Source organism: Gadus macrocephalus, chromosome 14 (assembly GCF_031168955.1).
Source record: "Gadus macrocephalus chromosome 14, ASM3116895v1".
In the NCBI taxonomy this organism is placed as follows: Eukaryota; Metazoa; Chordata; class Actinopteri; order Gadiformes; family Gadidae; genus Gadus; species Gadus macrocephalus.
In genome coordinates this window covers 2,403,935-2,429,549 of record NC_082395.1, presented here as the reverse complement: position 1 = coordinate 2,429,549, position 25,615 = coordinate 2,403,935, and the positions used below count along the sequence as shown (strand labels likewise).

Below are 25,615 nucleotides of genomic sequence, written 5' to 3'. Positions count from 1 at the left end.
ACACATTGTGTTTTACAAAAAGTAACATTATAATAAAAATACAATTGCAATTGTAAAACATAAATATGCATATCAATAGTTGTACGGCAAAATACAAAGAATTATTGCAGAAAATAAAAAAACATGCATGCACACCCGCACCCACATGCACGCGCGCGTACACACACACACACACACACACACACACACACACACACACACACACACACACACACACACACACACACACACACACACACACACACACACACACACACACACGCACACGCACACAGTGGAAGTCAACTTCCTTCTGTATCCTGATGCATGTTGCATTCCAAAGTGTGCTAAGTTTTCGTTTGTTTTATCACATTGGATGATTCCAAATCTTAAAATGACTGTCTAACAAATAATATATGTCTAAAATGGATATGATATGTCTGAGCCTGTCTGCAGCGATGCCCTTTTTTGGGCATAACCGGAAGTCGTTGACGGCTTGTGTTTAGTTGCTAAGCTGCGGGACGGTGTTGTGTTGTTGTGTTGTTGTGGTCTCTCCTCCGGCGCACAACACCTGTTTACCAACAAGTCAACAACAACCGGCTTCCCGCTGAAGAGGTACCACGGATGTACTCTGAGGATCTGGTCGGAGGTGAAGGACCAAACTACAGGAATCTAACTCAAAGTTAGCGAAGAGGCTAATTAGCCTAGCGAGCTAACGCAGTAGCCGCGGACAGTGAGCCAAACTCCTCACCAAGGTACAAACTAACAGTCTGTTTAAAGTATATAACCCAAAAGAGCGACGTGGTGGCATGGTGAACATTGAGTTATGTGTAAATATATATTTATAAGGACGGATTTACTGGAGTGTGTGTAGTTTGGCTAACTCAGGCTGATTGACAGTTCATTGATTGACAGTTCATCACTCCACTAAATAATGTGTCGACTTCACTTGTCGACTGGATGTTAAATTGTGTTATTAGTTTCTGGTTGTTGTTAGTGAGTGTGAACGTGATGACCTGGTAGTGATACTGACTGAAGTTGTCTTCTTCTGGTTCTCCTGTAGGTCCACATTCCTCCAGTATGTGAACTGGAGGACTGGATGTTGTTGCCATTAATCCCGATCAGCCAAGACGCTAATGAGAGGGGTCACGTTTAATACACCTTAAAACAAAGACGCAAGCCCCCCCGCTCTGGCACCATGGCTGGGGCCCACGCCACCAAGACCTCCTGGAGACTGCGTGAGTATACACACTGTACTATATGATATAACTCTACTACTGAGCTGGGACTTATTGAGTACTATGCTATATAATTACACTGTATATACTATATCACTTCTGGTGTATAAACACTACTCTAGAACTATACTATACTCTACTATATAAATCTAGACTGAGCTGGGATTCTCGAGTGTGTCTGGTTGCTTTGCGATGAGCTAAAACACGTGTGTGTGTGTGCGTGTGTGTGTGTTCCTGCAGAGGAGTTTGTGGCCCACTCCAGTAACGTGTCGTGCTTGGCTCTGGGGAAGAGCTCAGGCCGTCTGCTCGCTACTGGAGGGGAGGACTGCAAGGTCAACATCTGGGGTGTCAACAAATCAAACTGTATTATGGTAAGGCTACCCTACAGCTGTTTCATTTACATTTTACATTTCATCCAAAGCGACTCACAATAACTACATTTGTCAGAAGAAAGAGAAACGACAATATATCGCTGTCGGTATAGTAAGGAGGTTCATAAAACAGTGTCAAGCACTAACAACCACTAGATTAACCCATTTCCCGAACACAAAAAAGATAGCTAGGATAAGATGCTACACAATTCTGAGTGCTATTACATGTGCATTTATATGCATGTATTTTTGAACATGCCTTTTTGTACTAGTCATGGGCTTGTGTTCCTCTCGTCAGAGTCTCACTGGCCACAACAACCCGGTGGAGTGCATCCAGTTCAACAGTTCAGAGGAGCAGGTGGCGGCTGGCTCCCAGTCCGGATCTCTGCGTGTCTGGGACTTGGAGGCCGCCAAAAGTAAGGCCCAATCCCATTTCTACCCCTTACCCCTTCCCCTTACCCCTTCCCCTTCCCCCTTCCCCTTCCCCCTTCAAAACAAGGTGGAGGGGTAAGGGGAAGGGGTAAGGGGTAGAAATGGGATTGGGCCTAAGTCTGTTGTTGTTGTCTGTACCTTATTAAACACTTCTTAATCGATATAACGGCGGCATGGGGCTCAGGAGGTAGAGCAGGGTCCCGGCTCCTCCTAGTTGAGTGTCGAGGTGTCCCTGAGCAAGACACCTCACCCTGACTGCTCCTGACCAGCTGGCTGTCGCCCTGCGTGGCTGACTCCGCTGTCGGTGTGTCAATGTGTGCATGAATGGGTAAATGTTGGGCAGCATTGTAAAGCGCTTTGAGCGGCCACTGGTTAGAAAAGCTCTTTATAAATTAGGGCTGAACGATTAATCGAATTCAAATCGAAATCGCGATGTAATAGAACACGTTATGCAAATCGTAAAGGCTGCAAGAAATGAATAACAAAAAAAAGTATTATTTTTTGTGTTTTTTTTTTCTTCTATTTTTTGGTGGGGGTTTTACCGTTACTGAATGGCGATCAGTAGGATTCAGATTTATTTTTCTTTTACAATTCAATAGTTAAATAAAGATGTCATATCAATTCATCTCAACACTTCGGCCTGTCCTAAAGGCAAGAGCAGCTTACATGTTGACTGCTTCCAATGTTGTGTTGGTCATACTAAAGAATGATTTATTGTTTTTTTAGTGAATAATACAGAACATAAGGAACTTAATAAATTAAATAAATCGCATATTAAATCGCAATCGGAATATTGGTCAAAATAATCGCAATTAGATTATTTCCCCAAATTTCTCAGCCCTAAAACTGCAGTCCATTTACCATTCTTTAAAACGCTCTAAGTCTTTCTATGGCCTTGGGTCTGCGATGGTTGTGTCAGTTGTGTGAAATAGTGTTGTTGTGTGATTCCTCTCAGTCCTGCGTTCTCTCTCGGGACATAAGGCCAATATCACCAGCCTGGACTTCCACCCGTTTGGGGATTACTTGGCCTCCGGTTCCATGGACACAAACATCAAGGTTTGTGTTAAAGACTGTCCTATTGCGTAAACCTTCTCTTGGTTTCCCCCAGTTAAACCTTTTGCTGTTGTGGTTCCTTCCGCTCAGGTCTGGGATGTGCGGAGAAAGGGGTGTGTCTTCACGTACAAGGTAAGTCTGTATCCATGGGAACGGGTCCATTGATACACCTGTCATGTCTATTGAAAACATTTTCACCTAAAATTAATTTGTACTGTAAGCAGTTTACCTTTTGGATCTATGGTTTGTTTATCTCATCAAGTTGGCTACTAGCCTGCTGCTAATTTGGTCTCTAATTTGCTTGTTGTTATCGGTGAGTGCCGGGCGGCTGAATAGCTAATCCTACAGATTACTGCGTCGCATGCGTCCAGACACCGACTGTCTTGTGTCTGACTCCTGTCTCCTGTGTGTCTAAATCCTTATCCAAAGGATGATGTTTTGAGTCTGTGTTTTGTAAAAATCATGGCTAGGTTCAATGGAAGGTAAACGCTTCAATCTATTGTTGCCTCAGAGCACAAATCTTCTTTCTTATACAGAGATTTAATAATACAGACAACCGTATTATTAAACCAGAACCCTTTTACCCATCTGCCCTCTGCCCTCTGCGTCTCCAGGGACTGCATTTCAATGGGATGTTCTTCTCAGACTAATGGAGTTACCAGACCTTTTGTGCTCTGCCGACCCCTCTTTGGTTTTTGTTGTTGCTTCCTACAGAGCCACAGTCAGGCGGTGAGGTATCTCGCTTTCAGTCCAGACGGCAAATGGCTGGCGTCCGCTGGGGACGACAGCACTATTAAGGTAACCACATCTGCAATCTCCTTTAGTTAGGAAGCCTTGTTTAGGTTTTGGAAATGGATGTTGACCAAATAAGATTAAACTCTTATAAAGCATAAGTACGCGAGCCCATAATTATAGATTAAATATTTTGTCTTGTCTCTCAGCTGTGAGGACCTGACTGGATGTGCTCTGCTCGTCATGTCTGTCTCTCAGCTGTGAAGACCTGACTGGATGTGCTCTGCTCGTCATGTCTGTCTCCCAGCTGTGAGGACCTGACTGGATGTGCTCTGCTCGTTATGTCTGTCTCTCAGCTGTGAGGACCTGACTGGATGTGCTCTGCTCGTCATGTCTGTCTCTCAGCTGTGAGGACCTGACTGGATGTGCTCTGCTCGTCATGTCTGTCTCTCAGCTGTGAGGACCTGACTGGATGTGCTCTGCTCGTTATGTCTGTCTCTCAGCTGTGAGGACCTGACTGGATGTGCTCTGCTCGTCATGTCTGTCTCTCAGCTGTGAGGACCTGACTGGATGTGCTCTGCTCGTCATGTCTGTCTCTCAGCTGTGAGGACCTGACTGGGTGTGCTCTGCTCGTTATGTCTGTCTCCCAGCTGTGGGACGTGACCGCGGGGAAGATCATCACAGAGTTCACTGCCCACACGGCCGCAGTCAACATCATCCAGTTCCACCCCAACGAGTACCTGCTGGCATCGGGCAGCTCAGACAGGTAACCCGGGGCTCTGGCCCACAGGTGGATCCTGTGTTTAACGTGGCGTTCCCTCGCTGCTACATCATGTCCTCTGTGTTCCAGAACCATCAAGCTGTGGGATCTGGAGAAGTTCAAGATGATCGGCTCGTCCGACGTGGAAACCGGCGCGGTCAGGTGTGAACCGTGACACTTTAGAGTTCTCTTATGATTCTTTACTGGTTTCACAAAATGGAGATTTGAGCTGAAAGTTGAAATGAAGCAAGTGGGAGTGTGGTGACTGGTTTGGTGGCTGTGGTCTGAGTGTGGGGACTGGTTTGGTGGCTGTGGTCTGAGTGTGGTGACTGGTTTGGTGGCTGTGGTCTGAGTGTGGTGACTGGTTTGGTGGCTGTGGTCTGAGTGTGGTGACTGGTTTGGTGGCTGTGTCTGAGTGTGGTGACTGTGTCTTAGTGTGGTGACTGGTTTGGTGGCTGTGGTCTGAGTGTGGTGACTGGTTTGGTGGCTGTGGTCTGAGTGTGGTGACTGGTTTGGTGACTGGTTCGGTGGCTGTGGTCTGAGTGTGGTGACTGGTTTGGTTGCTGTGGTCTGAGTGTGGTGACTGGTTTGGTGGCTGTGGTCTGAGTGTGGTGACTGGTTTGGTGGCTGTGGTCTGAGTTTTGTGACTGGTTTGGTGGCTGTGGTCTGAGTTTTGTGACTGGTTTGGTGGCTGTGTCTTAGTGTGGTGACTGGTTTGGTGGTCGTGGTCTTAGTGTGGTGAGCGGTTTGGTGGCTGTGTCTTAGTGTGGTTACTGGTTTGGTGGCTGTGTCTGAGTGTGGTGACTGGTTTGGTGGTTGTGGTCTGAGTGTGGTGACTGGTTTGGTGGCTGTGGTCTGAGTGTGGTCCTCTCCCCCCCCCCCCCCCCCCCCAGGTGTGTCCTCTTCCACCCCGACGGTGGCTGCCTGTACTCCGGGGCCTCCGACTCGCTGCGGGTCTACGGCTGGGAGCCCGACCGCTGCTTCGACGTGGTGCCCGTGGGCTGGGGCAAGGTGGCCGACATGGCCATCTGCAACAACAAGCTGGTGGGTCCGGCCCCCGGGGGCCGATGGGTCACCGTCGGGGGGAGTGGGGGCGCGCTGTGGGCGTGTGTTGGGGATAGGATGTATGGGGATTGATCTGTACATGTTGACCGATAAGTGACCATCTACGTTGGATCCTTGGGAGATCTTATTCCACCATTTGAGGCTGGTAAATAGAGAGGAGGCAGGAAAACGCACACAATACGCACTTATTGTGTGGTACACACTTATTGTTCTTATTGTATATTGTATTGTATGTTGTACGTCCTTAAAAATAGTACTTAGCATCGTATAGCATCTTCCCCTAGCTGTCTTTGTTGTATACGGGAATGGGTTAACCTAGCGATTGTTAGTGCTTGGACTTGTTTCTTTGAACATCCTTACTGTACCAACAGCGATATATTGTTGTTTCTCTTTCTTCTGACAGACGTACCTACTGTCGCTTTGGATAAAAGCGTCTGCTAAATGTTAATGTTAAATATCATGACAACGCCTCAGAAGCGGGTGTTTTGACAGTACGTCAATATGCTGTCCAAACCCCCATGATTCACCCTGGGCCCCCGCTCCGCAGATCGGCCTGTCCCACCACCAGACCAACGTGTCCTCCTACCTGGTGGACCTGACCAGGGTCAAGAGGTCCGGGGGCGCCGTGGTCCAGCCCACAGAGCCCTCCCCCAAGGGGTCCACCCTGCGCCGCAGCTACGAGCGACCCATGACCACCTGCAGCGGCCCTCAGAGGTACCCCAGCCGGGCCCCGTGGTCATACTGTAGTCTCCACGGTAACACAGCCGGGCCCCCTGTTCATACTGTAGTCTCCACGGTAACACAGCCGGGCCCCCTGTTCATACTGTAGTCTCCACGGTAACACAGCCGGGCCCCCTGTTCATACTGTAGTCTCCACGGTAACACAGCCGGGCCCCCTGGTCATACTGTAGTCTCCACGGTAACACAGCCGGGCCCCCTGTTCATACTGTAGTCTCCACGGTAACACAGCCGGGCCCCCTGTTCATACTGTAGTCTCCACGGTAACACAGCCGGGCCCCCTGTTCATACTGTAGTCTCCACGGTAACACAGCCGGGCCCCCTGTTCATACTGTAGTCTCCACGGTAACACAGCCGGGCCCCCTGTTCATACTGTAGTCTCCACGGTAACACAGCCGGGCCCCCTGGTCATACTGTAGTCTCCACGGTAACACATGTATGTTCCCCCCCCCCCCCCCCCCCCCTCCAAGAGTGAAGCAGAGCTCAGAGTCGGAACGACGCAGCCCCAGCAGTGAAGACGAGAAGGAGGAGAACGAGTCCGCTGCCGAGATCCGGAACGCCGACGACTACCACGAGATCTTCCAGCCGAGGAACGCCATCTGTGGGTGACCTCCTCTGGGGAGAACCATGAGAACCCTTTAGATGGATGCACTTTATATGAGATTAAACTCCCCGTTCTCGTTCCCTTCCAGCGCGCTCTCCTCCCAAGCCCGGGGACCTGTTCCCTGCCCCTATGGAAGATGGTGATGATCTACATTTTCCTTCTCGTAACACATTTATCTGCTGAGTTTATTATTGATAGTCTGCAGAAAAACAGTTTGTCTTGTGCTAACACGCACACCAATGTGTTAATGTGCTGTCCCTGCAGAGACCTTCATAGTGAGAGCCAGCTCGGTGAAGGAAGCTATGACCCCCATGCCTGATAAGCAACAGGTGGGTTTGTTTTGGTGTTGTTCGTTGTGTATGACGTCTTATCGTTTTAAAATAAGTATAAACAGTGGAAGGAAGGATGCATTCTTAATGCAAACAAATATCCTAAAATTTGCAATTTGCAATTTGAAACTGAATGGTTCAGTTTTGACATGACTCAGATGTGCTCAATATGGGGTACTTAATGTGTTATGGTATAATAAACCAGGGGTTCTCAAAGTTTTGACGGGGGCCGCCAAAGGAGCAAAAATTAGGCGGGAAACGCCGTCAGCATCCCAGTGGTGAAAAAAAACATTGCACCGTGGACCTCTGGGAGTGAGGTCAAGTGAGGTCTGAATCACGAAGCTGAGGTTCATCCTTTCAAAGTAATGGACAGTCGGATTAAAACTAACAAATGTAACAGGAATTAATTGAAAGCTAGAGAGAGTCGACTTTTCTCTTTATATATATATTTTTTTGTTAAAATTAATATTGATATAATAATACAAAAAAAATAATATATATATATTTATTTACATACTTACATCTGTCTGTCATTGAGGGCCGGCAGGAATGTTTCTGCGGGCCGCCTTTGGCCCGCGGGCCGCATTTTGAGAACCAATGGTATAAAGCCTCACAGCCTCATCCCCCTCCCCCAGCTAAAGAAGCCCCCCATCGCCATGTCGACCCCCGTCCAGAGGGTTGAGCCCACCGTCGTCTCCGCCCCCCCGCGCCCCACCACCACCACCACCACCACGACGACCACACACGCGGCCGCCCGGCCCATGGCCTCCGACCCAACCCCCCCCGGGCCCCAGCCCCCCCGGGCCCCCCCCCAGGCTACCACGGCCGCCGCCAAGCCCAGAGCCCCGCCCCCCATCAACATCATCCCCTCCTCCAGGAAGGAGCCCATCGGACTCAACGTGGCGGACTTCAGACCGGTGGGCTGGGGGGGCGCGGGGGGGGGGGGGGGGGGGCGTCACCTGGGGCTGCTCCGTTATTAAATCAGAACCACGATGACTTTGGTCAATAGTGAAATCACGATTATTCAAACAATTATTTTGGAGTTTGAAAACATGATGTATTTGTTCAGCGTGTCACCCCCCAAAAAAAAATCCTTTGGAACTGAGTTTTTGGAACTGCTTTTGAAATTTCGCCTTTAAAAAGAAATGCACAAAATGGTAAAAAAGAAAATGTTCAAATCTAAAATAATGTACAGATATGTATCCAGCTGTTCTGCACTTCCTTTAAAACATTGAATGAAAAGAAAAAATGAATAAAAATCGAAAACTAGATTCTATAAGTTTTGTGATCGTTTGACGTCACCGTAACGATCTAACCGGTTCTCCCCCCCCCCCCCCCCCCCTGCGCTCCAGAACTCGTTCCACAAAGGGCCCGAGGTGCTGGGGGACGAGGAGGCACAGTCCCAGATCAAGAAGGGCCACGACACCATGTGTGTGATGCTGAGCAGCCGGCAGAAGAACCTGGAGGCCGTGAAGGCCGTGTGGGGCAGCGGGGACGTCAAGGTGAGGCTGCTGCTGGCCCCCCCGACACGCAGAGAGGGAGCCCCCCAGGCCTCCCTGAACCAGGCAGTGTCCTGCACCAGTGGTGAGCCCCCCAGGCCTCCCTGAACCAGGCAGTGTCCTGCACCAGTGGGGAGACCCCCCAGGCCTCACTGAACCAGGCAGTGTCCTGGAGCAGTGGGGACCCCCCCAGGCCTCACTGAACCAGGCAGTGTCCTGCACCAGTGGGGAGACCCCCCCCAGGCCTCACTGAACCAGGCAGTGTCCTGCACCAGTGGGGAGACCCCCCCCAGGCCTCACTGAACCAGGCAGTGTCCTGCACCAGTGGGGAGACCCCCCCCAGGCCTCACTGAACCAGGCAGTGTCCTGCACCAGTGGGGAGACCCCCCCCAGGCCTCACTGAACCAGGCAGTGTCCTGGAGCAGTGGGGAGCCCCCCAGGCCTCACTGAACCAGGCAGTGTCCTGGAGCAGTGGGGAGCCCCCCAGGCCTCACTGAACCAGGCAGTGTCCTGCACCAGTGGGGAGACCCCCCCCCCCAGGCCTCACTGAACCAGGCAGTGTCCTGCACCAGTGGGGAGACCCCCCCCAGGCCTCACTGAACCAGGCAGTGTCCTGCAGTGGTAGCCCCTGCATTGGTGGATGATTGGTCCCTTTTTAAGGGCGGCATGTGGCTCAGGAGGTCGAGCGGGTTGGCTGAAGGTTGCTAGTTGAGTGTCGAGGTGTCCCTGAGCGAGACGCCTCACCCTGACTGCTCCCGGCGAGAAGGCTGTCGCCCTGCGTGGCTGACTCCGCCGTCGGTGCGTGATTGAGTGCATGAACGGGTGAATTTTCGGAAATGTTTTAAAGCGCTTTGAGTGTCCACTGGTTAAAAAAAACACGACATGAATGCAGTCCATTTACCATTTCAATTGGGGGGGGGGGGGTTTGCTGTGATGGCAGTCGATGACTCGTGTGTAGAAGTGAAGGGTCATCCCTCTGTCTCCGTTGTGACGGCGTCTCTCTTTGGCTCCTCCCACCAGAACTGCCTGGACATGGCGGTGGCCATGAACGACCGCTCCATCGTGGTGGACCTCCTCAACATCGTCAACCTCAAACCGTGAGAGAGAGAGACACACACACACACACACACACACACACACACACACACACACACACACACACACACACACACACACACACACACACACACACACACACACACACACACACACACACACACACACACCCCCCCCCCCCCCCCCCCTTGGTGTTTGCCTTGCATGGCGAGTCCTCCTCAGGTCTGTAACCGTGCTTCTGTCCCAGGGTGCTGTGGAAGCTGGACCTGTGTACGTCCATCCTCCCCCAGATTGAAGAGCTGCTGCAAAGCAAATATGAGAGGTGAGTGAGCGGGTCTCGTGTTCCCACAGGCTGTAGGGATGAACACGCTTAGATTGGGATCGCAACAACATCAACAGCCTGCCGGCAGCTCTTCAAACCAGCAGCTGTGTCGACGTGTCTGATAAACACACAGATCACATTTCTGCTGTAGGCTTACGTAAGGTCAGGTGAATTTGCATGTCAGTGAGTTGCAGGACGACTTTGTCAGAAAGACGCTTTGACTGACGTCTGAAGTCAATTGTTGAGGAATGATAATGCCTGTACTTCCTGGAGGGTTGCGTAACATTTTTTACTATGATCTTTCTTTTATAAACACTCCGTTGATACTGGCTTGCTTTACTTTGCTTTTGTCATTTGTAATGTGCTGTTCCCAGGCCCTCAACCGTCTAACACTGTGTGTGTGTGTGTGTGTGTGTGTGTGTGTGTGTGTGTGTGTGTGTGTGTGTGTGTGTGTGTGTGTGTGTGTGTGTGTGTGTGTGTGTGTGTGTGTGTGTGTGTGTGTGTGTGTGTGTGTGTGTGTGTGTGTGTGTGTCCAGTTACGTCCAGACGGGTTGCATGTCGCTGAAGCTGATCCTGAAGCGCTTCTGGCCTCTCATCTCGGAGACGCTGAAGGCCCCGCCCTCTGTGGGCGTCGACATCACCAGGGAGGAGCGGTGAGTGACAGCGCCCTCTCAGCTGGCTGTCGCCCTGATTGGCTGACACCGCCGTCGCTGTGTGTGGATGCGTATGCAAGAATATATGTAGCAAAATTCAAATGGAAATGCAATTTGCAATTCAATAGGTCATTACATTATGCAAATGACAATTCATTATGCAATTTAATGATATATATTTGAAAATAAGTTTTTCAAAGTGTATTTTAATATGCAAAGTGGCATTGAAATCCTCAATTCAATTTGAAAAAGTTATAACAAACAATATGATAATTATGGTTAGAGAAGCGCTATATAAATGCAGTCCATTTGCTGTTGAACTGACCCGACGCTCGTGTGTGTGCACGGACTCAGGCTCCAGAAGTGCAAGGCGTGCTTCAAGCAGCTGAAGAACCTGAGCAACGTGGTGAAGACCAAGGCCGACCAGGTGGGTCGCCACGGCAGTGCCTTCAAAGAGCTGCAGCTCCTGCTGGCCCCGTTGGACTACTGACCCCCGCCGGCCTACTGACACTGATCCCACAAGAAGAAAGAGGAGAACCGGGCCTTAAACCGGCTGCACGCAGCCACGCCTCCCGCAGCCTCGGGGAGCCAATCACGACGTCTCTATCGGGCCGGGAGCCGATGCTAAATGGACAGTGGTGACCGCGTTTGGAGGCGTCAGAAACGCCTCACTGCTTCACTGTCGTTATCGAGGCACTAATGAATCCTGCCAGTATAAATGTGTGTCTGTGTCTGTGTGTCGGGGGCGGGGCTCTGTGGGGCCGGCCAATCAGAAACGTATAAGGCCTTGCGTAGTATAGTGGGGAAATGGGACACATCAACGCAACTCGTCATCGCTCGGACAGCATGTTTTAATTTAAACATGCTGTGGAGTCGTGAGACACACAAGTAAGGGACAGCCGTTCTTCCTGAGACACGTGATCGCACAAAGCGCTGAAATCTGGGCACTGACGAGTTGATGCTTCAATGTTATTTAAAACATCTATCAGGATTATTTTTTACTTGATGAAACTGTATAGAAGCGCTCCTTTTAAATGTAGTTGACAATGAAGATTTTATTTGTTCCTAATAAAATGGTAGAACATGTGAATGTCTTATGTTGAGCATAAAGGGGGTACCCTACATATGATGGGTTGCTGGTATGTTGACAATATCCGACCTACTTATACAGACACGTTAACCTCATACATGATATTAACTGTAGGTTTGAGAGCTTATTGAATTGAGTATCGTTTCTCTACTTGGCTTGCATTGCTTTGAATCGTCAATGTTCTTTGTAGCCTAGTTAACAATGTCAGGACTAACACAGGTGTCACTCGTAACACTAGTGATGGGTTTGCTACTTTGTTAAACATGGATGCCCGCATTGTCCTTTGGTTTGTATCTGTCGCTGGCATGTTGGCGCTGCAATAGAAGTAAACGGAACTGCAGATCTCTTGGATAAAAAGCCCCATTAATTTTTACATTTCTGATCTGTGGTGCATGATAGATATTTAATTAAATTATTACAAAATAAAGATATAAAAAAAATTACTTATTGATCTGTAAAGAAATCTGTAAAGCAATGTTTACAGATTTTAATGCTTAATGCATTAATGCTTTAATCCAGAAAACCACTGCTCCCATTTAACTTTTTCTTGCCAGGTCAAGTCTTGGCCTCAAACATGCCAGCAACAGGGTCAAAGTAGCGTCTATGTTTATGCTTCAACCATGATGTGTATCACTGGTCTACAATCAATGTACAGGTACATAAAGAGCGGATCAATAATTAGTGTAATGAGCAACACCTGGGTTTGTCCTACACAGATACCTCCGATGAGGTCAAGTTCACGTCCCACAGAATGCAAAGCAGCACAGCCAAAATACAAATGACAAACAAATGATCTGGATTGGGCAGTCAATACTCATTTGGTGTCGAGTGTTTATTTAAAAAGGGTTTCATACAAAATCACGGCTAGAAATCTACGACAAAGATAAGCAAGCAGAGCACGACAGACAAGCGTTCCTCCTCTCGGGACATTGGGTTAGCGACAATTTACTGACAACACGCTCCACCAGTTCAGTGGTTTCAAAGTCCTAAGCAGTCATATATTATATACACACATACATACGCCCCCCGCCCGGATCACCACTGCATACGCACGCGTCCCGTCCCGTCACGTGGTTTTAGTTTGGTAAGCACCAAGCCACTCATGGAAGAATTCACAGTGCAGGAATGGTCGTTCCTGTCGTGTGTTCCTGTCGGAAATTCTTCCATGCGGGGTTGAGGTTGACACTAGTTATTCCCCCCTGTGGATTCAAACCCAAACATACTAAAGAGATGGTGTTCTCCAGCCTTCTACACTCTTCTATTGCTCATGTCCTATTGGACAGAATATGCCCCATCTTGGATTCAGTGGAGTACCCTGATTGGATAAAAGGAGGCCTTCAGGTAAATGCAAAAAAGATAAACACATCGGCCTCCATTGGAAAGTTTAAGCAAAATAAAAATGTAGATTAAAGCATGTCAAAACATAAATAGATATACCGTATTACCCATACTTTAAAAATCAAGCATAACTTATGTTAATACACATAAACAAACAAAACTAAAGTTTAAAGTGCAACTTTACCATGGAATACTGTAATCGCAAAGTATATACTGTGTTAGGGCATCAGGAAGAAAAAAGGGTTAGCGGCCGTAACCAATGGTTTCCGGACGGAGGCAGAGCTTATCTAAGGTCCAGGAGGGGGGGTGGGGGGGGTTAGTATGGGCTGTCTTTTTGACAGCCACCAGTCAACATCCCCCCTCGGTTTGACTGCTGACGAGGGAAACTTGAAGTTCAGGGTGCTGATGAAGCAGCCTCAGTGGAACTTTAGAAAAAAAAACTTGTGTGAACTGCTGCGGGCGAGAGATTGCTTTGTGTGACACCTCCCCCGCTCCTCATCACTCCCTCTTCGGCGTTCCCTCCGTCACTCCCTCAAACGTCCTCATCCTGCACTCCCAGAGAGGAGTGAAGCAAAGCAGAGACATGTTGTTTAGGGAGCCGCGACTGGAGTCGTGTCCGTGCTGCACTCTCTCCTGGACGTTCTCTCCCCCCCGGAACCTCACGCCGTCAGCTTCAGTCGTCCTGGAACGGCAAGAGAGAAGAAGGCTGTGAGCAGGAAGCCATGGAGGGAGGGGCAGGGTTTAGTGCCCTGCTGCTCTGTTAAACAGCCCAGAAACATCACGGCCTCTTCACCAAGAACACCAGACACGAGACGAGCACACTCACACCAGAGCACAATCCTGTGTGTAACGCACAAAGAAGCCACACAACGTCATCCATTCAACCGTACAACAGACACACACACACACACACGCACGCCAACATAAGCCACAGTACCAGAACGCAACGTACTGCACCACGACACACATGGCGCTCCATGTGTGTGCGTGGCTGTGAGTGTGTGTGGGTTTAATATTTCTTTGCAGCGGAGCACAACAGAAGCTTTGTGGATGGCGTCCGGGTTAGCGGTGGGGGGGGAGGAGTTAGACGGGTAGGTCGTGACCGGGTGACATGTGGGCACCATGGCATGCGGAGCGCGGCCATGCTGAGCAACCGACCAGTGGCCGACCCACCTACCTGCCCACTGTCCCCCACCAACGGGCTGCCTCTGTCTACCTGTCTGTCTGTGAACCAATCACAGCACAGCGTCAGGACAAAGAGAGGGGGGAAGGGGACGCGCGCTGGCCCATCGCGGCCGCCGCCGGTCGTTGAGATGGAGTGCGCGCGTGTCTGAGTGCGTGTGTGCGCGTGTACCTGTCGAGAGTTGAGACTGGGAGCGTCGGCGCGTGCTGGGGGTCCGGGAGGTGGAGGAGAGGGTGGAGCCGGCGCTGCTGGCCCGAGAGATGGGGAGCGGCACCGGCGTCACGGGCGGAGAGTCCAGCTGCAGAGGTCAGAGGTCAAACGTGACTCCATATCATCGTTGTGATCGATATACCTTCAAGTCACAACTCAAAACTCACCTGTTCAAACTCGCACACAACGTCTAACTGATCACTGTCTTGATTGTTCGTTTGTTTTGTCTTCTTTTTTTTCACAATGTCTTGTTTTTACACGATTTATGATGACTTTATGCTCTGTAAGGTGACCATGGGTGCCTCGAAACGCACCTCTAAATGAAATGTATAAATATTATTATTATAGATCACTAGAAGGGTTTCATGTGCTTCCTCATCAGGTGTACAACTAATTCAGACGCAACATGGATCAATGTTTCAGACATCGTAAATGTAATCAGTTATCTGTTGGAGAACCATTATACCATTCAGGGCAGTTAGCAGACGCTTCTATCCAAAGCAATTTATATTATTATGAATTACATTTGTCAGAAGAAGGAGAAACAACAATATACCGCTGCCGGTACAGTATTGATGTTCATAGAAACAAGTACCAAGCACTTACAATCGCTAGGTTAACCCGTTCCCCGTGTACAACAAAGATAGCTAGCACAAGACGCTACATAGTACTGAGTACTATTTTTAAGTGCCAGGACGTACCACACACAATAAGTGCGTACATCAGAGTATGGAACTAGATTGTGAACATCAGAAGGTGGAGCGACCGCGCTGCAGTCCCACACCACAGGCCGACGAGCAGAGGGGACAGAGCGGCTCACCTCCACACTGTCGTGGGTGGGCGACGAGGAGGTGGAGGAGTTCTCCACCCTCTTGAAGGCGGAGGCCGAGCCCAGTTCAACGCTGCGGACGCGCTGGGCGAACTTGAGGGAGCAGACCGACTCGCTCATGTTGCTGACCAACGGGGACACCTGGAGGGAGAGAGGGCGAGACAGAGGGAGGGAGAGAGGGAGAGAGGGAGACAGAGACAGAGAGAGACACAGAGAGACACAGAGAGAGACCAGGACAGAGACAGAGAGAGACAGAGACAGAGACACAGAGACAGAGACAGAGAGACAGAGACAGAGAGACAGAGAGACAGAGACAGACACAGAGAGACACAGACAGAGACAGAGAGATAGAGAGACAGAGAGACAGAGAGAGAGAGGGAGAGAGACACAGAGAGGGAGAGAGAGAGAGACACAGAGAGGGAGAGAGAGAGAGAGGGAGAGAGAGAGAGACACAGAGAGAGAGAGAGGGAGAGAGACACACAAAGAGGGAGACAGGGGTGAGGTCTACGGCATCTCAGCATCATCACTACAACGTACACGGTGAGGAGAACCGGTGCGGCGCCATGTTGCTCAGGAGCGAGAGCGGCTGGCTGTCGGACCCCCTCACCTGCACCATCATGAGGGTCTTGCTGTCCCCGCTCAGCGAGTCCTGCAGCAGGTAGGTGAGCCGCGAGTTCCTGAAGGGCACGTGGGAGTGGCGGCAGCGCAGCGCGTTGATGACGTCGCCCAGCGCCGACAGAGACTTGTTGATGCACTGCGCCTCGCGCAGCCGGCTGCCCTCCGCGCCCGACTTGGCGATGCGCTCCGAGCCCGCCAGGTCCACCAGGTTCAGCTTACCTGCGCGGGAGGGAGGCAGCGCGCGTTTACCGGGTTCCCTTACGCACAAACGCACACATGAGGTCACAACTAAACTTGTGGTTGGTGTGGTGGTGGTGGTGGTGGTGCTGGTTGTTGTGGTTGTGGTTGTTGGTGATGTGGTGGTGGTTGTTGTTGTGATGTTGGTGGATGTTGTGGTGGTGGTGGTTGTCGTGGATGTTGGATGTTGGTGCTGGTGGTGGTTGTCGGTGTGGTTGTTGGTGATGTGGTGGTGGTTGTCGGTGTGGTTGTTGGTGCTGGTGGTGGTTGTCGGTGTGGTTGTTGGTGATGCGGTGGTGGTTGTCGGTGTGGTTGTTGGTGATGCGGTGGTGGTTGTCGGTGTGGTTGTTGGTGATGCGGTGGTGGTTGTCGGTGTGGTTGTTGGTGATGTGGTGGTGGTTGTCGGTGTGGTTGTTGGTGATGCGGTGGTGGTTGTCGGTGTGGTTGTTGGTGATGCGGTGGTGGTGGTTGTCGGTGTGGTTGTTGGTGATGTGGTGGTGGTTGTCGGTGTGGTTGTTGGTGATGCGGTGGTGGTTGTCGGTGTGGTTGTTGGTGATGTGGTGGTGGTTGTCGGTGTGGTTGTTGGTGATGTGGTGGTGGTTGTCGGTGTGGTTGTTGGTGATGCGGTGGTGGTGGTTGTCGGTGTGGTTGTTGGTGATGTGGTGGTGGTTGTCGGTGTGGTTGTTGGTGATGCGGTGGTGGTGGTTGTCGGTGTGGTTGTTGGTAATGCGGTGGTGGTTGTCGGTGTGGTTGTTGGTAATGCGGTGGTGGTTGTCGGTGTGGTTGTTGGTGATGTGGTGGTGGTTGTCGGTGTGGTTGTTGGTGCTGGTGGTGGTTGTCGGTGTGGTTGTTGGTGATGCGGTGGTGGTGGTTGTCGGTGTGGTTGTCGGTGATGCGGTGGTGGTTGTCGGTGTGGTTGTCGGTGATGCGGTGGTGGTGGTTGTCGGTGTGGTTGTTGGTGATGTGGTGGTGGTTGTCGGTGTGGTTGTTGGTAATGCGGTGGTGGTGGTTGTCGGTGTGGTTGTTGGTGCTGGTGGTGGTTGTCGGTGTGGTTGTCGGTGATGCGGTGGTGGTTGTCGGTGTGGTTGTTGGTGATGTGGTGGTGGTTGTCGGTGTGGTTGTTGGTGATGCGGTGGTGGTGGTTGTCGGTGTGGTTGTTGGTGATGCGGTGGTGGTGGTTGTCGGTGTGGTTGTTGGTGATGTGGTGGTGGTGGTTGTCGGTGTGGTTGTTGGTGATGTGGTGGTGGTGGTTGTCGGTGTGGTTGTTGGTGATGCGGTGGTGGTTGTCGGTGTGGTTGTTGGTGATGTGGTGGTGGTTGTCGGTGTGGTTGTTGGTGATGTGGTGGTGGTTGTCGGTGTGGTTGTTGGTGCTGGTGGTGGTTGTCGGTGTGGTTGTTGGTGATGCGGTGGTGGTGGTTGTCGGTGTGGTTGTTGGTGATGCGGTGGTGGTGGTTGTCGGTGTGGTTGTCGGTGATGCGGTGGTGGTGGTTGTCGGTGTGGTTGTTGGTGATGCGGTGGTGGTTGTCGGTGTGGTTGTTGTGGTGTTGGTGTGGTTGTTCTGGATAGGTTGGTTGGTGGTTGTCGGTGTGGTGGTGGTGTTGGTTGGTGTTGTTGGTGGGTGCGGCTGGTGTTGGTTGGTGGTTGTCGTTGGTGTGGTGGTGTTGGTTGGTGGTTAGGGTTATTGGTGTTGTTGTTGGTGGGTGCGGCTGGTGTTGGTTGGTGTTGTCGTTGGTGTGGTGGTGTTGGTTGGTGTTGTTGGTGGTGGTGGCTGGTGTTGGTGTGGTTGTTGTGGTAGCTGGTGTTGGTTGGTGGTTAGGGTTGTTGTTGTTGGTTGTTGTGGTAGCTGGTGTTGGTTGGTGGTTAGGGTTGTTGTTGTTGGTTGTTGTGGTGGCTGGTGTTGGTTGGTGGTTAGGGTTGTTGTTGTTGGTTGTTGTGGCGGCTGGTGTTGGTTGGTGGTTAGGGTTGTTGTTGTTGGTTGTTGTGGTGGCTGGTGTTGTCCTACCTTGAGTGCGGTTTCCGGTGGCCGAGTTGAAGCCCGCCACCGTGATGACGAGCAGCGCGTGGGAGCGGGAGCTGTGCTCGTTGAGGTTGGTGCAGGCGGTCGCCCGGTTCATGTGGCCGAGCTCAAACACCTGGAGGAGGAGGAGGAGGAGGAGGAGGAGGAGGAGGAGGAGGAGGAGGAGGAGGAGGGTCAGAGCTTTGTGGACGTCTGACCTTAATGCAGAGTTCAGTTACACAAACGCACAGGGCGGGATGTGTACATGCCGGTGAACAATGTCATCGTTGATACATTAACACATAGGCCTAATCCGACGGGATAGACGCAAATCCCTTCCTGTGGACATTCCATCACCTCAACAGGAACAGGCAGTCATGGGTCTCAAGGCATTCGCTGTATCCCGCATCCGGTTATATACACGCACTAAACAACAGTATAAACTACTGTATTGTACAGCGAGGTCGGACCACTCGTGACTCGTGACGCGATGCGTTTGTTCTAGAGCTACTGTGACCTCAAGGGCCTAAGGAACGATGTAATGCAATCAGAGCGATCAGAGAGAGGGGGGCGGCTGACCCGGTTGATGTCCTCCGGGCACTGCACGGTGATCTGGGTGAGGCCGGGGACGTAGAGCTGCCCGCTGCCGTCTGGGTTCATCTTGATGTCCAGCTTCTCGCTGGGGTTGTCTCCCAGGAGGTTCCTGGGGGGGGGGGATCACACCGGGGTCAGGTTGTGCCTGGAGAGTGTCCACAGACTGGGACACCGCTCTGGGAGGGACGCCCAGAGCCCTGGACGAGGACGCGTTGGAAAAGTCCAGGCAAGATTTCTTTCCAAGAGTTAAACTTTGATTTATTACATTTAACATTACTTGGATGTTTTATTACATCCAAAATATGAGCCGTTTTGAATCACCAGATTTGTTTGTACAGTAAACACACACACACACACACACACACACACACACACACACACACACACACACACACACACACACACACACACACACACACACACACACACACACACACACACACACACACACACACACACACACACACACACACACACACCTCAGGGTCTCGTTGTAGATCTCCACCATGCTGACGGTGATCCTGTAGTCCCAGTCGGGCTTCTTCTCCATGACCTCGGAGAAGAGCAGCCGGAGCGCCCGCTGGTTGATGCCCGGGTTCTGGCCCGCGCCCTGGGGGGGGGGGAGAGAGAGAGAGGGGCGTACGACCATCAGACGCTGCTCAGACCCAGCAGCTCCAGTCAAGAGGGCGAGAGCAAGTGGGAGAGTGATGGATATATTTGTATGATTATTTTTTTCTATATTCATGAAGAGTCAGACAGGAGAGTATGGAATAGAGAGAGAGAGAGAGGCGGGGAGACATGCAGCAAAGGACCACGGTCAGGAATCGAACCCGAACCCTTAATGGTACGCGCTCTACCCGGTGACCCACTTGCTAAACCCTAATCTCGTTCTAGTCTCTGGAGAACTCCAAACGCGTGGCGTTAACACCAGCTGGCGTTCCCGGGCTGGTTCTATGACGTCAAGAGTTCAGAGGAAGGCACCAACGTGACTGAGGATGAGCCGACTCACCTCCATGGTGTAGGTCTTCCCCGAGCCCGTCTGTCCGTAGGCGAAGATGCAGACGTTGAAGCCGTCGATGCACGAGGTCACCAGCGACTGGACCTCCTGGAACACCTGGGGTACGGAAAAGGATTGATTTGATTGGTCCACTGGAGATGGTAAAAGGTAAATGGACTGCATTTATACCGCGCTTTTCTAACCGGTGGCCGCTCAAAGCGCTTTACAATATTACCTCACATTCACTCACTCATGCACACGTTCACACACACGACGGCGGGGTCAACCATGCAAGGCACAAGGGACCCCTCGACACTCTAGCTAGGAGGAGTCGGGGATCGAACTAGCAACCTTCCGGTTACCAGCCAACCCGCTCTACCATCAGAGTCACATGCCCCCCCCCCGATGGCACACAGACGTGCACACGACAGTCCCCCGGGACAGACTGACCTCTTCCTGCGTGGCCTGCGGTGGGAAGACCTTGTCGAGGTCGAAGGTCATGGTCTTGCCCTTGTTGGAGAGGTAGAGGACCGCGTCATCGTCCGAGTCGAAGCTGACCATGTTCCGGGACTCGGCGGAGACGTGCTCCTCGTGGCTGACCGGCCGCACCCGGCAGAACACCCGGATGTTGCCTGGGGAACGGGAAACACGGCCTCGGTCACGCGTGGGCTCGGTAGGGCGGCACCGCCGGAAGTAAACACATGTTGGTTTCATCCATCGCGAGTTCGCATACATCCCCAGTGTAGTGCCCTAGCATAGGTGCTTGGTTCTATGAACACCCTTACGGTACCGACAGTGATATATTGGTGTTTCTCTTCTCACAATGGATACTTATTGTACGTCGCTTTGAATTATAGCGTCTGCTAAATGCCCTATAGGTAAATATAAGCATAGATATTGTTTTTCTTAATGGATGCAAACAAAACTTACTTTATTTTGAGTCGATTTTATGATGGCAAAATGTGACGATGGAAAACGTAAATATATATTAATTCTGGCCTTTAACTCTTTGCTGCGCCCTCATATTAAGGCCCGTTAAAGTCAACCGTTTCCCTGGCGCCCGGTGATCCTGCGTGTTTACCTTTGAGGCGCACCAGCTCGTTGTGACACTTCTTCCTCAGGTTCATCTCCCGCTTGTATTTCCTCAGGAGCTCCTGGTTGGCTGCGCTCACCTCGTTGATCACCTGGCAGATCTGCAGAGAGCGACAGCACAGCCACGGCTAAATACACACAAACACACACACACACACACACACACACAAAGGATGTTTGTACAGCCGGCAGCGCCGCCGTGGTTACTCACCTCCTGCTTGGCCTCCACGATGGCCTTGTCCAGCATGTAGGGGAACTCCTGCACCTGCCTCTTGAGCAGGTTGTAGTCGCAGGTCAGAGTGCGCAGCGCGGGCTGCAGGGTCAGCAGGTTCATACGGACACCTGCACAGGGGGGCGACGGGGGGAGGGTGGGCGAGAGAGGGTCAATAGTGCTGTAGCCAGGCTGCTTTTTCTTTTTTCTTTGAATGGAGATTATTTACTGGATTCTGGAACGAGCTAAACTCATAGAAAAATGACACCTACAAGACACCTAAAAAAATCCCGAAAACTCTTATTTATACATCTATGTCTATATAGATAGAGATACAATAAATAGGAAATAATTATGGCTGGTTACAATATGGGTTTAGAAGAACTGACCCGGGACAAGAGTCCCGATGAGGCAAACCCCCTTTCACCCACCTGCCAGGTTATCGTGGACCGCCTTCATCTCGCTCTCGGCCCTCACGAAGGCCTCCTCGATCACGCGGTTCTTCTCCTCCTCCAGGCTCTGCATCTCCACCTCCAGCTGCCCCTGGGCCCGCTCCATCTCCCCCTCGTACACCAGGATCTGCCCCCCCCACACACACACAGCGTCAGGAGGGGGGCGGCGTCTCACGGGAGAGCAGCCAGGGACCGAGCACCACAGCTAGCCACCGAAGTACGCGCTACGACACACACGCTAGGCTCAAGGGCTACGGTCAGCCACACGCTAGGCTAAAGGGCTACAGCCACACGCTAGGCTAAAGGGCTACAGCCACACGCTAGGCTAAAGGGCTACGGTCAGCCACACGCTAGGCTAAAGGGCTACAGCCACACGCTAGGCTAAAGGGCTACAGCCACACGCTAGGCTAAAGGGCTACGGTCAGCCACACGCTAGGCTAAAGGGCTACAGCCACACGCTAGGCTAAAGGGCTACAGCCACACGCTAGGCTAAAGGGCTACAGCCACACGCTAGGCTAAAGGGCTACAGCCACACGCTAGGCTAAAGGGCTACAGCCACACGCTAGGCTAAAGGGCTACAGCCACACGCTAGGCTAAAGGGCTACAGCCACACGCTAGGCTAAAGGGCTACAGCCACACGCTAGGCTAAAGGGCTACGGTCAGCCACACGCTAGGCTAAAGGGCTACGGTGAGCCACACGCTAGGCTAAAGGGCTACGGTGAGCCACACGCTAGGCTAAAGGGCTACAGCCACACGCTAGGCTAAAGGGCTACAGCCACACACTAGGCTAAAGGGCTACTGTCAGCCACACGCTAGGCTAAAGGGCTACGGTCAGCCACACGCTAGGCTAAAGGGCTACAGCCACACACAGCGAAACCAAGGGCGACGCAAAGCCCCGGGGTCTGAAGGTACCGCGGCGCTACAACATTACTGCTCTATAAAAAAAAAAAAGATACGAAACACAGGAGGACAGGCTGGGAACGTTTACTGCCGGGAGCTGGGAGCACACACTGGGGACGTCCAGGGGGGACCAGGGAGCACTGGGGGAAGAGACCTACTGGGACAGCTTACTGGGAGAGAGACCTAGAGGGACAGCTTACTGGGAGACGACTACAAGCGCACAGGTTCCAAACGCACTCGACTGACATCACTCGCCGTTTTAAACCCAAGCTCTCCCCCCCCCTCCCCCCCTCCCTCCCTCCCTCCCTCCCCCCCCCCCCCCCCCCCCCCCTCCCTCCTCAAACCAGATCATTCAGTAGTTTGTTTTTTCAGTACATAGCAGCTTTGGGAACCTGCAAGCTCACACAGGCAAGACTAATAGTGTGGAGGACGTCTCCTGGGGGGTTCAGGTGGGCCGCAGGTAGCAGGGTAGCAGGGGATGGGTTTGGGGGGGGGGGAGGGGGGGTATGGGTCAAACCTTGGACAACCTGCGAATGACCTCCCCATTGTCCATCCCAACGGCCACGGAGAGCAGGCCACAGAGGCGGGCTCTGTCCGAGAGCAGCTGCAACCAAACGCAGGGAGAGAGACGGGGTGAACTACAGGGCCAGTGATGGGGGGGGGGAGGGGGGCGGGACCTCAGGCGCTGCCGGGGGGGCGGGACTTTCGTTTTAGTTTCCTCAAGAGGTCAGAGGTCAGAGGGCGCCTGGGCCCTGACGGACACCCCCACAGTCCACCCCCCCCCGACGGAGGGAGGACCATGGAGGGGCCGGGGCGGGCTGTCGTCGGGGCGCGGGGGGGGGGGGGGGGGGGTCCCCCGGGGGGGGTCTACCTGGGTGCGCAGCTGGGTGCAGCTCCTCTGGGACTCGTGCAGCTGCGTCTCCAGCTCCCGCAGCAGCTGCCTCTGCACCAGCAGCTGCTCCGTCAGGGCGCCGCTCTGCGCCCGCGCCTCCGCCAGCGCCCGGCCCGTCTGGGCGTTCTCCACCTCCACCGTCTGGGTCACGTACTGGGAGGGACGGGAGGGGGGCACGGTTACTGGGAGTCCTGGTTTACATTCCTGAAAGCGAGCCGAATTCACAACACGGCGTCTTTGTGATTTATCGGCCAGGAGAGGCCTCACTAAGGGTTCTGCAAGAGACCGTTCTGTCCCCAACCGGGTCTGCAGTGTGTGTCTGCAGTGCGTGTGTGCAGTGTGCGTGTCTGCAGTGTGTGTGTCTGCAGTGCGTGTGTGCAGTGTGCGTGTGTGCAGTGTGTGTGTCTGCAGTGTGCGTGTCTGCAGTGTGTGTGTCTGCAGTGTGTGCATCTGCAGTGTGTGCATCTGCAGTGTGTGCGTCTGCAGTGTGTGCATCTGCAGTGTGTGCATCTGCAGTGTGTGCATCTGTAGTGTGTGTGTGCAGTGTGTGTCTGCTCTGCAGTGTGTGTGTCTGCAGTGTGTGTCTGCTCGGCAGTGTGTGTCTGCTCGGCAGTGTGTGTCTGCTCGGCAGTGTGTGTGTCTGCAGTGTGTGTCTGCTCTGCAGTGTGTGTCTGCAGTGCGTGTGTCCGCAGTGTGTGCGTGTCCGCAGTGCGTGTGTCCGCAGTGCGTGTGTCCGCAGTGCGTGTGTCCGCAGTGCGTGTGTCCGCAGTGTGTGTGTCTGCAGTGCGTGCGTGTCACCTTGACGGGCGCCGGCGCGGCGGCCTGCCGGGCCAGCTCCTCCTCACACTCCTGGAGGCGGAGCCCGAGCCGCTGCTCCGCGTCGCCCCGCCGCCGCCGGCTCTCGTCCAGCTGGGAGTGGCCCTCCTCCAGCGCGGCCTGCAGCTCCGCCCGCTGGGCGTGGCTCTGCAGCAGCTCGCGCTCCACCTCGGCCAGCCGCCGCTCCCGCTGCCGCGCCTGGCCCTCCCAGCGGGACACCTCGCCGCGCAGGGCCTCGGCATCCTGGGAGGGCCGAACACACACACACACACACACACACACACACACACACACACACACACACACACACACACACACACACACACACACAGACACACACACACACACACACACACACACACACGTTTTAACGGCTCGTATCGGGACCGTTGGGGAACGCCTCCCTGGGCTGCTTCAGCTCGGGCTGTCTAACCCCGTGCACACACCGACCTGGCCGTCGTCCCGCTCAACACTCACCTGTCCGTGGGGGCAGGCGGGGCAGGCGGGGGACACCGGGGGGGCCGGAGGGGGGGCCGCCGACGTCCGGCACGCCTTCAGCTCCTGCTTCAGCCGCTCATTCTCGACCACCAGAAGCTCCAGGTGCTTCTCCAGATCTGTCGCCCCCTGGAGCCCGGGAGGACACAACGCAGATGGCATGGAAGACACTGGTTAGAGTGGGAGCCGACCCGCAGAGAAAACATCTTATGCATATCCTTCCATCCATCTTGTTCAGAGTTCAGCTCTGCATAGCCTCCCCCCACGTCCCTCCCTTTTGCACTTATTGTATGTTGTACGTCCCAACAATTAATGTACACACTTATTGTATGTTGTACGTCCTGGCCCTTCATGTACGCACTTATTGTCTGTTGTACGTCCTAGCACTTAATGTACGCACCTATTGTATGTTGTACGTCCCAACACTTAATGTACGCACCTATTGTATGTTATATGTCCTTGCACTTAGCATCATAGCATTGTGTAGCATCTTATCCAAGCTGTCTTTGTTGTATACGGGGAATGGGTTAACCTAGTGATTGTTGGTGCTTGGCACTTGGTTCTATGAACATCCTTACTGTACCGACAGAGATTTATTGTTTTTTCTCTTTCTTCTGACAAATGTACTTATTGTTAATCGCTCTGGTTAAAAGAGTCTGCTAAATGTAAATATTCTTGCACTAAACAGGGCGACCCAGACCCCATTCAGAGGGGCGTGTTGCCCATAGTGAGGTTGTCTTCCCGCGGCAGACCCAGGAATGCGAGCCTAATCAGCGGCCAAGCCAGCGAGTTTCCCCTCCTTGTTTTACTGCCCTCGTTCGTTATCTCTCCACC

General features: G+C 52.5%; 2 protein-coding genes across 13 annotated transcripts in view; one reads left to right on the top strand and one right to left on the bottom strand.

The window, feature by feature from the left end:
• Positions 1-432: 432 nt before the first annotated feature.
• Positions 433-11,917, top strand: katnb1 (katanin p80 (WD repeat containing) subunit B 1). Of its 2 annotated transcripts, XM_060071148.1 has the most exons (20): positions 433-734; positions 1,043-1,217; positions 1,458-1,588; positions 1,887-2,004; positions 2,976-3,076; positions 3,164-3,205; positions 3,788-3,871; positions 4,456-4,571; positions 4,656-4,727; positions 5,459-5,609; positions 6,178-6,344; positions 6,839-6,969; positions 7,061-7,111; positions 7,237-7,301; positions 7,937-8,218; positions 8,654-8,803; positions 9,821-9,897; positions 10,104-10,178; positions 10,715-10,831; positions 11,186-11,917. In XM_060071148.1, exons 2-20 carry the CDS (start codon positions 1,178-1,180, stop codon positions 11,319-11,321), a joined length of 2,106 nt encoding a protein of 701 aa, XP_059927131.1. In that variant the 5' UTR covers positions 433-734; positions 1,043-1,177; the 3' UTR covers positions 11,322-11,917. The 2 variants fall into 2 exon arrangements, with proteins under 2 accessions (XP_059927131.1, XP_059927132.1); XM_060071149.1 differs by lacking the exon at positions 7,937-8,218.
• Positions 11,918-12,736: 819 nt separating this feature from the next.
• The window catches only part of kifc3 (kinesin family member C3), a 31,180-nt gene continuing 18,301 nt past the window's right edge, over positions 12,737-25,615 (bottom strand). For 9 of the 11 annotated variants that reach the window (XM_060070880.1, XM_060070877.1, XM_060070883.1 and 6 more), the window contains 16 exons: positions 24,764-24,910; positions 24,269-24,529; positions 23,450-23,623; positions 21,658-21,805; positions 21,227-21,357; positions 21,005-21,116; positions 20,374-20,555; positions 19,936-20,040; positions 19,406-19,536; positions 18,912-19,035; positions 18,339-18,468; positions 16,089-16,318; positions 15,473-15,622; positions 14,614-14,740; positions 14,437-14,483; positions 12,737-13,941 (listed from right to left, as the gene is read on the bottom strand). In XM_060070880.1, coding sequence (XP_059926863.1) covers positions 13,933-13,941; positions 14,437-14,483; positions 14,614-14,740; positions 15,473-15,622; positions 16,089-16,318; positions 18,339-18,468; positions 18,912-19,035; positions 19,406-19,536; positions 19,936-20,040; positions 20,374-20,555; positions 21,005-21,116; positions 21,227-21,357; positions 21,658-21,805; positions 23,450-23,623; positions 24,269-24,529; positions 24,764-24,910 — 2,208 coding nt within the window. In that variant the 3' untranslated portion in view covers positions 12,737-13,932. The remainder of the gene's footprint in view (positions 13,942-14,436; positions 14,484-14,613; positions 14,741-15,472; positions 15,623-16,088; positions 16,319-18,338; positions 18,469-18,911; positions 19,036-19,405; positions 19,537-19,935; positions 20,041-20,373; positions 20,556-21,004; positions 21,117-21,226; positions 21,358-21,657; positions 21,806-23,449; positions 23,624-24,268; positions 24,530-24,763; positions 24,911-25,615) is intronic. The other 2 variants (XM_060070881.1, XM_060070875.1) reach the window with 1 other exon arrangement.

What these genes read in the sequence shown, in the direction of transcription:
- katnb1 (XM_060071148.1), top strand. Translation starts at nt 1,178, where the DNA reads ATGGCTGGGGCCCACGCCACCAAGACCTCCTGGAGACTGC. An exon ending in CCATCTGCAACAACAAGCTG is followed by an intron (nt 5,610 to 6,177) that starts GTGGGTCCGGCC and finishes CCCGCTCCGCAG; the next exon opens with ATCGGCCTGTCCCACCACCA. An exon ending in GGGGCAGCGGGGACGTCAAG is followed by an intron (nt 8,804 to 9,820) that starts GTGAGGCTGCTG and finishes TCCTCCCACCAG; the next exon opens with AACTGCCTGGACATGGCGGT.